The following is a 14,098-nucleotide window of genomic DNA, read 5'->3' as shown; positions in this document are numbered from 1 at the left end:
ACATTAGTAAGTATTTAGGGAGAATATTTTACAAAAGACTTTAAGATATGCCAAGAGAAATTATATCTTAAGAATAAAATAAATAAAAAGTGAAGGAAGAGTTACGTTGTTAGAGAATTTTAAAATGAAAATACTCATGGCCCTATACGTGTGTTAACATAATCAAAATATAGGACTCTCTAAAGAAAAGGGGCTTTTACTCTATACACATACAAATAGTTACATGAGATACTAACAGGTTAAGATTTGTGATATAGGTATATACAGCAAAATAATATTTACTATTAATTAATTTGTTGATATGAATCTAGAATTTAAAAGAAGGCCATTCTTGAAGACTCAATCCTAATTCAAGTAAAATTCAAATTTTTAAATATTGAGAAATGTACAAAAGGAAATATACTTCAAAAAATGGTTTCCACAAACTTGAGAAAAGAGATGACATAGTCATTCAAAAAGATGTTTTTGAGGAAAATAGTCCACAAGGTTGGAAGCTAAGAGTAAACTATTAACGAGAGGAAATCCCAATATCGCCAGCCTGCAAACTACTTTATTGCCTTTAGTGCCCTGTCCTCAAATTCAGAGTACCAAAAAGAAAACTTTTGTACAAGTATGTTAGCCATTGGAAATCTTGAGCACTGCCAACTGAACAGAATATGCCACAAAAGAAATGTTTCATGGCCTGAGGCAAATCCCCTGTATTTCCTGCTGCTTCTTAAATTATTTCTGCTTCTAAAATGGCAGGAGTCACCAATGAAAGAAAGTCCTCAAGAGTCACCAATGAAAGAATGCTTTCATATTTTTTATGAAAACAAATAAAGGGGAAAGATTCAACTACAAGGAAAACTAGGATATGTATTAAGAAAAAAAATACAGCAAAAAGAGAGAGGAGGAGAGAAAGGGAGAAAGGAAATGCTTTTGTATTTCATGTTTATTTCACATACCTGACATTCTGTAAATATTTACCCATTGATTATGTCATTTCAGTACACTTAGTCCAAGACTGAAATTCAACATTAATTAGTATTTCATACGTCAACTATATACACTTAAGTTTTCTATAATCAGAAAAAGCTGATACTATAAGCTTATCTGTATCATACATTTAATTTTTGGTAAATTAAAAATTAGATACATTCCATAATAATAAAAAGATGTGCGTATGGAACAACATGAAGATGTAAAACATGCTCAAAAATGTGCTGAAAAAAGTAACAATTTAAGCAACACCAAGGAACAAATTATACGTGAGAAATACTGTAAATTAGCATCAATGGACAAATATGCAGGGAATAAACAGAAAGGTGTCGCATAAAGGAACAGTGAATCTATTTATATAACCCAGATGTCAATTATTACTGCCTCTTCCATTAAATTGTGACTGAGGGAAAAGATCAGCCATGATTTTAAGGTCCAGAGAGCTTTAGAGAACTTGGAATCAAAGTTTAGAAGACATAAAATTGGTTTTGAAGCCTTGAGCTATACCACAGTTTTCCTCAGTACATATCTTTGACTGATTACTTATTTTAGTCAAAGTTTATAATACTAAAAGCATTTCTCCTTAAACTTGGGATGACTGATATGATATTATGTCTATTCCTTCTGATATACTAACTCGGTTTCACATTTACATTTTGAATGTACCTTAAACTCTTCCGAGATTCAAAAACCTATCGCTGTTTTTAAAAACAAGAAGTGAATTTACTCAGCAGTTAGTACTTCTGAATTAGAATGCCTTCAGCTAACGGGGGCTTAAATATTCTAATAGAGAGGAGTTAATAGCTTTTTAATATTAAGAAGATTTAAAAATACTTAAAAGTTACAGATGATTAAGATTTTAAACCACAGTGATTCTCAGCATACAAATTAATTTTGGTATCTATTTTTAAAATCAATGTTTTCTAAAGAATCATTATGCTTTGAATGATTTAAAGTGGTAAGCAGCAAATTACATATAAGAAGTTTGAGCCTAAAATGACACAAACATATAATTAATTTCTCTACCAATGTCTCTAAATTAAGTCACTTGTTTTAAATAGTAAGAAAGTTGCAGGGCTAGTATGAGGCACATGATATATGTAGTCATGAAAGAAAACAATTTTTAATTTAGTAGACTCTATCAATCTAGAAAGCCATGAATATTTACTGTTAATTCATTATGCTGAAAAAAAGATAAAAGAGAGTGTATAGAAAACAAAGAGCAACATATAACAAATTAGTATCAATACCACAATATCTAGGATTACATAACTACATTGGAAATCACACATTCAATGGTAGTTTTATATTCCTAGGAAGAACATTAAAATAAACATTCATTTTCTCTTATAAAATATACATTAAAATATTGGAAAACCATTGGCATATAGCCAACATCTTTATTCTGACAGCAAAATCATTTTTAAAAACTTCGATAGGAGAAGTACCGTTATTGATATAGAAAGTTTTTGTGTATACTCATCATCAGAACATCCTGCTATTTCATGTAAATGTACCTTCTAAAAGTTATATAATTCCACCTTTTACCTACTAATACTTAAAGAGTGTAATCTTTATAGTTGTTTTAACTTTCTCTCACCATCTCTTAGAATCTCCTAATGATTCAGCCCAGATCAGTATGTATTCATAGATTGCTTAGTCTGTTTAAAGCAAATGGAATTACACAGATGACTCCAAGGAGTTTATGGTCTAGTATTGGGATTAGACCAATTGAGATATAATTTCCGAACAACAAGGCAAATATTGTAGTGAAGATTTCTGGAGCAGGCCTATGGAAAAAACAGAAGTAGGTCCCCTCAAACAACCTAATATGGTATTTCAGGAGAGGCTCCATGATGGCAAAATTGTAATTATAATTTTAGAAATAGATAAATGGATAGACATAACCCATGAAAAAAGTAATAGGAAAATAGTAGCACACTCAGCTTGAAGCATCAGTTGCACAAAGCTATTTACCTAAAATTCCAGTGCAACTCATTCCAATTATGCCACTGATCATGCCTTTGATGGTGTCCTTGCGACCATCTTTGGGCTTTTGCTTTTTTACTCCCAGCTCTTCTCCACTAGGTGCTGCAAAAGAATTAAGCCCTAATATCCTGACATACATTGTATGTCATAAATTAACTTCCCTCTTATACATTCCAAGTGAAATGATTTATGTAATATCCACGGGAAAACTGAAAAATGAGTCACTCGCATTATTTTCTTCTAGGGCTTTATTCTTTTTTTTTTTTTTTTAAGATTTTATTTATTTATTTGACAGAGAGAGAGAGATCACAAGTAGGCAGAGAGGCAGGCAGAGAGCGGGGGAAGCAGGCTCCCCTCAGAGCAGAGAGCCCGATGTGGGTCTCAATCTCAGGACCCTGAGATCATGACCTGAGCCATAGGCAGAGGCTCCAACCCACTGAGCCACTCAGACGCCCCTAGGGCTTTATTCTTATGCAAAACCTTGATGGAGAATGGCTGCTTCACCTAGACGATGAATTCTTTTATTTAAATATTATTACTTAAATTTAAAAAGTCTTATGAAGCTTTATATTTTCTCAAGATGCTAATTTTTGTATTTCTACAAATAGGTTTTGATCAAATATAAAAGGTATATGTCAAAATATATGTAAGGGGCAATATATATATTGTTATTCATTGTTGAAGAACAGCTTGTGAAAAAACTAGAATTAAGTATTTAGGTACCATCTGGCTCACTGATACATTGCATTGCATTTACCTAGCTTAGTAATAACATTTGATATCAAATTTCAAAATAACAGATTAGAAAGTTGTCTTAATACTGCTCTCACTTATACCTAGATTTTGACATATTAACACCTAGAAAAGATTATCATTTTCTCATTCACATTCCATAATGCAGATAATCTAATTTGTAGAAATATGGTATTCTTTCTCCCTAAGGGCTCTCAGCATGACTGTTTTTATGTTGGATGGGAAAAGACTTTATATAAATTTTCTTACTTTTGGAGGAAAAAAACACCTTAACTTGATCTTCCTCTAATCATTTCTTTCTGCTTCATTAATTATTAAATATCCAATTTTATTTATTTTCCTTTTTGACAGCTAATTGTGCTTTTTGTGTAATTATGTTTTCCAAAGAAGTGATCCTTTTCATAACACTGATGATTTGGTATTCATGTTAAAAAAGACACTCAAAGTACCCATTCTATATTAATAAGATTTAAAAATATTAAATTAAGATGAAAATATTTGGAAGGGCTCTTATATTCACAATCTAAACCTTACTATTTGAAAAAAATAAATTTACATCTACTAGCACAAATTTTTAACATGCATATCAAAATAATATTTCGATTTCTTCATGAAAGTCCTTTATGAAATAGGGCATGAAAATACCAATATTTGCCTCTGAAAATGAATTGAGCTGATACAAATGTAATACAAAGAGAAAACTTTCAGCTTCCTGCCATCTGGGCTTTGCTATTTGTTATGTATAATTTTGAAACAACTAGTACATTGTTTGGTTAGATTCACTTCTATTTCCTGATTGGTCAGATGATGATATATATTTTAATCCAAAAATATTAATAATAATCCTTTGTATATTTTGAGCTCTATCAGGTATAGAAAAATGACATTTGGCCCTAACAGCATTTAGAAAGACTAATAGTAGGTCTTTAGAAACTCAGTGATAGTAATTAAAACAAACAATTGTCCACTTTTTCCATGTATTGGAAAGTAAATTATCACCTACCTGTCGTATAAGGAAAAGCAGATCTTCGTTCACTTCCTCTTTGCTGAAAAGGCTTAAGTTTTACCTAATACTGTAGGTTTTTTCAATGTTTTTATGCCATCTTTTGAGGTAGAAGTATACCTCATTCTGTGATTAAAATCTAGCCCACATGTTGAGCAGGAAAAAAAAAAACAAGGCCACATAATCATATATTACCTTTTTCAATATGCATCCTTTTCGATTCATGTCCCATATCATGACCAGCCAAATCTCCCTCTTTGGGCCCAGGGAGTACGTTTGGTGATAAACCCATCAGCATCTGGTTCATGGACAATCCATTCTGATGGACAGCTGTGAAGCCCAAAACAAAAGAAAAAAAGACAAAAACACCATAACACACAATGTTCAAACAAATTAATTAAACTCAATTGGACTCAAAAATAAATAAAATATAATGGTCTAACTTAATGTTTTAATCTATCTCTAAGAACACTGAGAATTGAGAACTATGAAAATGTTTAAAGCAGAAAAATATTGGAATTGAAAACATTCTATCTTGTTTTTATTTCACAGTGAATATATATATTTTTATATATCTAGAATACTTCTGAATGGCCTTACCACTACAACCACTAAAAGCTATTAACTTTTAACTTTAAGGTGCTAATGTAATTTCAATATTCATATCCTATTCTAGTCAATAAAACATAAGGTTTCAGACACCAAAGTATTTCTTTAAAAATTGGGTTTGAACTCAGACTTGAAAATACAAGTGCCCAATTAATATCTATTGAATGGTTGAATGAATAAAAACTATAATTGCTTTCCTGAACTATTAACAGTAACATGTCACTATTGAAATAATAAAGTAGATGACAAAACACCCTTATGATTTTCAAAATCCAGTCAATAAATTTCCTACTAAATTGCCCAGGAAAATCTTAGTTTTGTGTATAAAACTGGATGAGAACTCATTCCATAAAAACTTACCTTCTCTAGAAAAAAGAGATTTTTTTGAAAATACCATAAGAATATATTAGGAATTATCATTTGGAAATCACCATAGCAATAACTGTGTGAGGGAAGTATCTTCAACAGATGATTCTAGAGGAGTGGAATGGAAGTCTGATGAAAAATATAATACTTATATAAAGTCTTAATATATCTCCTCACAAGACTTAATATTACAACTTATTATTTACAGAGGTTTAAAAAAAGAGTAACATTACAGTACATAAGTCTGGTAGTCACCACCTTAACAAAGAGATAGTTATGACAAGTATTGGAGGAATATCATGTCTCTTGGAACAATGTACTGAGAAAGACACATGATCATGCCTCTGTGATTCCTGCCAAAAATTCATAATTCAAGGAACGTTTAATCATGAGAAAACAAAAACATCCAATCTGAAGGAAATTCTACAAAATAAATGACCTATATTCTTCAAAAAAAGATTGTCAAGATACTGAAAGACAAAACAAAACAAAACAAAACAAAAAACAAAGAACTGTTCCAGATTAAAAGAGACTAAAGGAATATGACAAGTAATTTCAATATGTGATCCTGGATTGGCTTTTGGACCAGTAAGGAAAAATCTTTTCCTATTAAAAGCATTAGAAGAAAAAAATAAAAAATTATATTAGTAGGAAAGTTGGTGTAACTTGAAAAAGATTTATAGTTTAAACATAATTTTAATTTCCTGATTTTGATCATTGTTTTGTGATTGAATAAGAGAAATTCCTTGTTTCGAGAAGACAAACAATGATGTATTTGAGGTAAAGGAACGTGGTGTCCGTGTCATTATGCCTCCGGACATTAACGTGCCATTATGCCTTAATCAAGATAGCTTTTTCAGGGGCACCTGGGGGGCTCAGTGGGTTAAGCCGCTGCCTTCGGCTCAGGTCATGATCTCAGGGTCCTGGGATCGAGTCCCGCATCGGGCTCTCTGCTCAGCAGGGAGCCTGCTTCCCTCTCTCTCTCTCTCTGCCTGCCTCTCCGTCTACTTGTGATCTCTCTCTGTCAAATAAATAAATAAAAATATTTAAAAAAAAAAAAAGATAGCTTTTTCAGAGACATTGTTGACTGGGTGCGTCTGACTGATGAGTGTGAAAGGATTCTTTGTATTATTTTTTAAATGTCTGTGCCAGTCTAATTTTCAAAACAAAAATTAAAATATGCATATGCATGAACATGTATTTACGTGTGTGTGTGTGTGTGTGTGTGTGTATGCATGAATTTGTGTGCAAGTGTATGTATTTCCACTTGGACAATTATGGTAGTCCAAATATGCAAAAATTTCTCCTTTGTTCTATCAAGAATAAAAAAGAACACAATGATTAATTTAAAACATGAATGTATGACAAAATTCTTTCAAATTGTTCCCTATCTGCCCATAATTTCCATTTAAGTGTTGTGAAAAAAAATTTTACTTTCTCTAGAAGGACAGTGTCTTTTCAGTGATGACATCTTATAAAAGCATTAAAAATGAAACCAGTATGCATCATGAAATTTCTGGTTCTAGTGTCAGCATGGCCTATAAGTATACAGAAAATATTTTATATGAAAGATGGTTTGAGGTAGTGGGAGCCAAGATTTGCCAGCCCCAGAAAATGTCATTGGTTTGGGAATGGTTACAATCACTTTTATTAATACACAGCTATATTCATCTCTTATAAAATTAGGGAAATATGTTTTAGACAGGCCAAACATAGAATTATGTTGAACTATATAACTTTCAATAATTAACTATTTTTAAAAATAATTGTACACAATTTAATCAACCTAGTATTTATTATCTACCTCAATAGCATTCATTCTAAGGATTCTTGCTTTATGCAAATAAATAAGAATAAATAAATAAATTTCTGCTTAATGACTTATAAATATACTTTCTAGCAAATGTTTTTCCTATTATAAAAATATTCTCAACAACCAAATAACTTCAGCCAGTTATGTGTAATTAGATGAAGTTTATATCACAAACACGATTTCCTAAAATAAAGTAAATCCTGGAAAGGATACAATGATATTGATTTTGTCAACCAACACAATCACTGCTAATATGTTTGTTGTATTGGAAAAACAATATTAGATTCTTGACACAAAATACAGATACAAAATAACCAGTTAATTGAATCACATTTTTAAGCTTACTCTTCATTTTCTTGGTTAAATATCTGAAAATGTGATCACGAAATAAAAGAGCCCCTACAATTTAGAATTTAACAACAATAATATCTGACAACAATATGCATTACTGATGTACTAATTCAAATTCTAAAACTCAAGCAATTTAAAATTCTTCAATCCACTGACCATCAGAATGACGAAGACATTCTTTTTAAAGTTAATTGCTATGAATTTCATTTTTTGAATTCCTCTTTGTGGCTATGTTTGTCAATGCAATGGTGAATTTTGAAAATTGATAAATTTCAAAACCTGGCAAGGGGTGGGACTGAAGAATGAAGTTGAGTAATCCCCAAATCATATCCTTAGCCACTAGATAACTGTTGAGTTGGAGGTGTTTACTTCAGAAACTAATCTAGAAGCTTACTTTCTCTGTTTCATAGCTCAGACCTTTATGTGTGGCATCAAAGAGAGGGAGTTTATATCAGAACCTTTTAATGTAGCACCATACCTCATAATACTGCAAACTGGGAAACATAATTTTGAGAGATGGCTATTGCTACAGAGCTTCAGAACATGATACATCTGAGATCTATTTGGAATGAGGGCATTTTGATTAGAAAAGCCAGCTGCACCTAATAAAGTTTAAAATGGTGACAAGTAAAAGTATGAGACCTACGGATTCTGTCCGAGGAGCTCTCAGTCCGTGCTGGGGAGCTGGACACGCTGCTGCTCCGATGGGATGATGGGTGGCTCCCAGGCCTCCGGCCCTCCTCCAGAGAGGGGGCAGGTGAAGGGCTGTCTGGGACACGCTCCTGTGGCACCATGGGAAGGAATTGGGGGAGAAAAGAGGTAAATACATGGGAACGTTACTTAATGAATGTTGGTTTTTGTTCATGCAGTACTGTAGAAATGTAAAGGAAATAGATTCATCTTTCACTGGCATTTTAACCCTTTATCTTGAGCAAAGCCAAAGTAGGGAAAGACTAGTTAGGAAACAAGTTCTACAGGCAAGCAATAATGGCAAATGTGGATCCCCTCTCTGGATAAAAAGGGAGGTCAGCAAAGATGACCCTTTTAGAACCCATTAGAACAACAACAAAATAACAGAACAAAGCAGGTATCAAGTCCAGACAACTATCAATTTAAAGAATTCTCTATGTTCTATTGCTGTAGCAAGTGTGTAAGGATCATTTAGCACACAAATTATCAATGTGACAGACCATAATAAAAACACTAGAGGAGTTATTAACAGCTTTTTCATCATGGCCCTGCTCTGGACACACCTGGATGGTCACATTTTAAGGTGTCATAGAAATCGATTATTATTTAACATTGGAATAATTTTTTTGATCCTAATAATTTTCAGACTACCTGTTTCTCTCAGCTCCAACCCAGTATTATGTATTTGAGGAAATTCATGAAATATATATTAGTTGTATCCTTGGGAAAGTTGGTATCATGTTTCCTAATACTATTGTATTAACACTTAGGTCCCATCCCTGTCTTTCCTGCTAAGTTCTGAACCTTCCCCATTAGACTAATGTGCAAATATATCGTATAACTGTCTCCAATGAGCTATTATAAATGGAGTTACAGATTAAGAAATAAGATACTCCACTTATTAACATTTTCTTCTTTGAGCAACATGATACTTATGCCTTCAGATAGCAAGGCACATAGGCCTTGAAGAACTGTCTTTTCAATAATTAATAAATATTTGAAAGGTTAGAAGTAACTACATGATATGGAATAAATCAATAGTTCTTTATTTGGGTGCAAAAATGCAAATTTTGAAAGAGCAGACTTTAAGAAATTTAAAAGAAAAAAGTTCTAAAATGTAATTGACTTGCAGGAGGTCAATCGACCATTGAGAATGAGGGTCTATAGTACCTATTGTCAGTCTCAGGGGTTCTATTAGTCCCGTGATGGTTCCCAATCTTGCTCTGCATTAGAATCACCTGGGAAATTTGTAACACGCCTGTGCCTGGGCTTCCTTCCCAGAGATTCTGTCTTGCTGAGTATGAGGGGTTGAATCATGTCTCCAGAAAAAATGAAGTCCTGATCCCCAGTACCTGTGAATGTGAACTTCATTTGGACAAAGGGTCTTGGCAGCTGAAATTAGTTACAATGAGGTCCTACTGGAGTAGAGTGGGCTTTTAATCCAACATGACTGGTGCCCTTACAAGAGACATTGTGAAGATATGAGAGAAAATGTCACGTATAGAGGTAGAGATTAGAATTACACAGCTGCCAGGCAAGAATGCCAAGGATGACCAGGCACCACCAGAAGTGATGGAGAGGTAAGCAAGGGTTCTACCTGGGAGCTCAGAGGGAGAATGACACTGCCGACATCTTGATTTCAGACTTCTACAGTCTCTACAAATGTGAGTCTCTACAAATGTGAGTGGACACATTTGGGTAGCTTCAAACCACTCAGTTTATGATACTTTATTACAACAGTCCCATGCACTGAATCAGAAGTGGAGCCCAGACTTCACTTTTTAAGACTCCAGGTGATTTTAATGTGTGTCCAAAATTGAGCACCACTTGTCTCACACCCATTTAATTTTTCAATCCTGAACACTGTTGATAAACATCTTCCACAGATATGTGGAGGCTTAATTTGGGAAAAGCATGACAAATAAAATGAAAATAAGCAGAAAAATGACCAAGCCTTCTGCAAAATCCATGCATGAACCAGTTTCCCATTATATATTCCATGGAATAAAAAAAGGCCCATAAGAAAGTTCATGACGGAAGAGTTGAAAGATCAATCAATACTGTAACCAAAACAAAGGAAAAAAAAAACCTAAATTCTTCCAAAAGTTGCAATGCATATTAGAATCTTATTGTAAAGATATTTTTTGTATTTTAGGAGCTTTTGGACTGGTCTAAAATGTGTGGATTGGTTTCTGTAAAAGACAATTAAAACCTCCCAAAGGAGAGATGTATTATCAATATTGTACCATATAACACTCGCCCTTTACCTTAATTGATCGGAGGTTAAGAATTAAGTGCTCTATTTTCTGCAAACAGCAACACAGACTGGTATGTCGGTAAATGTAAGCATCACACAATATATTTTCCTACCCAAGTCATGTGGGGTTACATTTGAATGACTAAAAATAAGCAAATGAGGGAGAGAGAGAGATGGGGCAGAAAACAGGGAAAGAGGGAGACACACATCCTCCAGAGCTAAAATTTACTGTTAGATTGTTCAGGGAAGTTTACGACATGTCATGCATTTCCTATACTAAGGGATACTAAAGAAAGATGGTATCCAACTACACAATTTGGAGATTAAATATTTTGAAATTGATGTCTCAACACACAAACATGAACATATTATCAGTTATTTTTCCAAACTAAATAAATCAAAGGAGGTTACTTTAAAAAAAAAGTATTTATTTATTTGAGAATAAGAGAGAATAAAAGAATAAGAGAGAAAGAGAACGAGCAGGGCATGGGACAGAGGAAGAAGCAGACTCCCCACTGAGCAAGGAGCCCACCAGGAGACTCCATCCCAGAACCCTGAGATCATGACCTGAGTTGAAGACAGCCACTTAACCAACTGAGCCACCCAGGCTCCCCAAAGAAGATAAACTTCTAAATGATATGAGTTCTTTAGTCCACCTGCTTATAAATGACCTAAGTTTCTAAGAAACAAACACATATGATTTAAAAGAATAGAGACTTCACATCTGGATGTTGATGTTACTTCCAATCTTTTCATCATAATTTTAAAAGCAGCTGATATTATAAATCTTTTTTCTTGACATTCACACCTACCCTAAATTATGAAGCAAACCATGCATTTATTATGTTTTCAGTTTGATGAGTTGTCAAGATCTAGAACATTCCTATAACTCCAGAAAGACTTCTCCTGTCCCTTTCCAGTCAATTCCTCTCGATTCCTATAAGCAACCACTTTCTGACTTCTATCACCATAAAATAGACTTGCTGGTTCTAGAATTTCATAAAAATGAAACGATACAGTACATATTTGTGTCTGACTTCTTCACAGCAACAAACCTTTTTTGAGATTCATCCGAGTTATTTCATGTGCCATTAGTTTATTTTTTTCTACTGTTGAATATATTCAACTGCACAAATATCCCACAATTTGTTAATCCTCTCACAGCTCCCAAAATGCCAATTAGGTCATGTACTTAACTACCTGAAACAACACTGTGCTTAATGCGTCTTTCGAGTAGCAGCTCAGATAGGTCTTGGAAGAGGTGTTCTTAATCCTTTACATATAATACTATATAGAATTCAGTATACTGTATAGAATTTACTACATAGAATTCTTATATAGTCTGTGTATATGTATTAATAATTTATGCTAATGTTAATGGAGTAAATGACCAGAGAAAAACTCTAAGGAGTCTAACCTTGATTTCTAAAAATTCTAATAAAAAGGCAAATGAGTCTAAACTTGGAAGGTAATCCCTAATATGTCTGGTTCTCAACACTTGGATTACACAAAACTACGTGGTAAGTATTTGAAAAAGAAAGCTCTATACTTTTAATTGACAAAAAAACAGTTTTCTAACTTAACCATTCTATTTTCTTGAAAAAGTCACTGATATCAATGTTTATTCATTATTACATTTTAATATTTGTCATAATAGTGATGTAAGTGATCATATATGCAGTGGCACACGTTTGGAGGCACAGAGACAAAGTGAGATCTTGAAATAAATCAATCCCTCTGAAGTTATTTTGCAAGTCTTAAGTTTCCTGTCATAACAGACTTCTTACTGGTGCTAATGGAAAGCATGAGAAACTGTTTTTTTTCCAGAGATATTTAACTCATAAAATACTTAAATATTTAATGTGTAAAATTCTAGCAACAATGATTATGCCATTAAAAACAATTAGTTGTTTTATTTTCCACAGAAGTATAAAAATTATTTCATTAGACAATATGTTTAACTGTCAAAGCTTTCCTTAATGATTCTTTTCATTCATGCATTATTTACTTATTCATTTATACATTCAAAATACTCTAAAATATCATATAATAAATCGGGTAAAAAAAATAAACTAGATTTAAATCTAATGTAAAATACATCTTAAAAGCATAATTTAAGGCTTAGAAAATGTAGGTGAAAGTGTATTTAATTTAGCTTTAGCTTATTTTTACTTTAATTATAACTGTCTAAGAACAAAGGATACAAAGACAATACTTAGTACTTTCATTTAAAGAAAATATTTTAATTTATGCAAATTTTTATTATTTAAAAGCTAAGTATTCCATTGAAACTTTCTATAAATTGAGACACAACATATTCAGTCATTTCACTTAATGTATAATTTCAATCTTTGGAACATGATGTATTGTTCTTTGAAGAATTTCATTAAAGTAAAATCCACTGAGCAAGTAAGATTTGAATACATTGTTGCACAATAAATTAATTTATTTCAACAGCTTAATTCTTTTATCATATTTATATGCTTGCCTTTCCAGAGTATGCTATAAGATGGAGAATAATGGAGACAGTAAAGAATTGCTTAGGAGAGAATCTCATAATTATTACTGAAACAAAATAGATAATGAGTTTTATTCAGACATAATAAGAAAGAAGCAGTTCAATGTCTATAGGGAAACTATGTAAACTGGATTTATCATTTCATTTGTGTAATACCCTTTAACCTCCAAGATGGGCCTGAAGTAGGACAAAGAGGAAGAATATTTAATTTAATACTTCAACACACTGCTTTATAGTCCTGCATCATAACTCCACCAATCAATAAAACACAATCCTTTGCAATGTTCCATCTTTATAAAAACAGCCACAATAATAAATGAAAATTTAAGAGGAATACCCTCTCACAAAAAAAAAGGTCATACTAATAAACTAATGGTAGCAGAATAACAATAAAGAAAAGGCTTCATTTATTGCCTCTGGGCAGAACAAGAAGCATTAGTCTCTAAGATAATTCAGAATCAAAGGTGGCATTCAAAATAATGTATTCCAAAATTTTAAAATAAAAAGTATAAAATGTTTAGTATTACACATGTGCTGTTGAATATTTAAAAATTATATTGTCTCCTCTCCTCACAAAATGCATTATATTTTATTAACTTAAAATATTTTCTTAGTGTAAGTCCAAATGATCACAAACCCAATCACAATGGATTTCTCTGAAGAATTATTTTACCTAGGTTTACTTTATGTTGCTCTCTTTCTAATTATCTGGATTTTCATAAGTTTATTGAGTTTGAGATTCCCTGACTGAATATGTTGTAGGACTGGGGA

At 32.5% G+C, this 14,098-nt stretch overlaps 1 protein-coding gene across 1 annotated transcript in view; it reads right to left on the bottom strand.

Moving 5' to 3' along the window:
• Positions 1-14,098, bottom strand: part of DACH1 (dachshund family transcription factor 1) — a 421,261-nt gene that overhangs the window by 105,457 nt on the left and 301,706 nt on the right. Inside the window, exons 5-6 of the mRNA XM_032841074.1 lie at positions 8,509-8,644; positions 4,919-5,053 (exon numbers count right to left, since the gene is read on the bottom strand). Of these exons, the coding sequence (XP_032696965.1) occupies positions 4,919-5,053; positions 8,509-8,644 (271 nt within the window). The remainder of the gene's footprint in view (positions 1-4,918; positions 5,054-8,508; positions 8,645-14,098) is intronic.

The sequence above is a fragment of the Lontra canadensis genome, unplaced genomic scaffold, assembly GCF_010015895.1.
Source record: "Lontra canadensis isolate GAN:19392208 unplaced genomic scaffold, GSC_riverotter_1.0 scaffold119, whole genome shotgun sequence".
Classification (NCBI taxonomy): Eukaryota; Metazoa; Chordata; class Mammalia; order Carnivora; family Mustelidae; genus Lontra; species Lontra canadensis.
The sequence above is the reverse complement of the archived record's forward strand: the minus strand, read 5'-3'. Positions and strand labels throughout refer to the sequence as shown.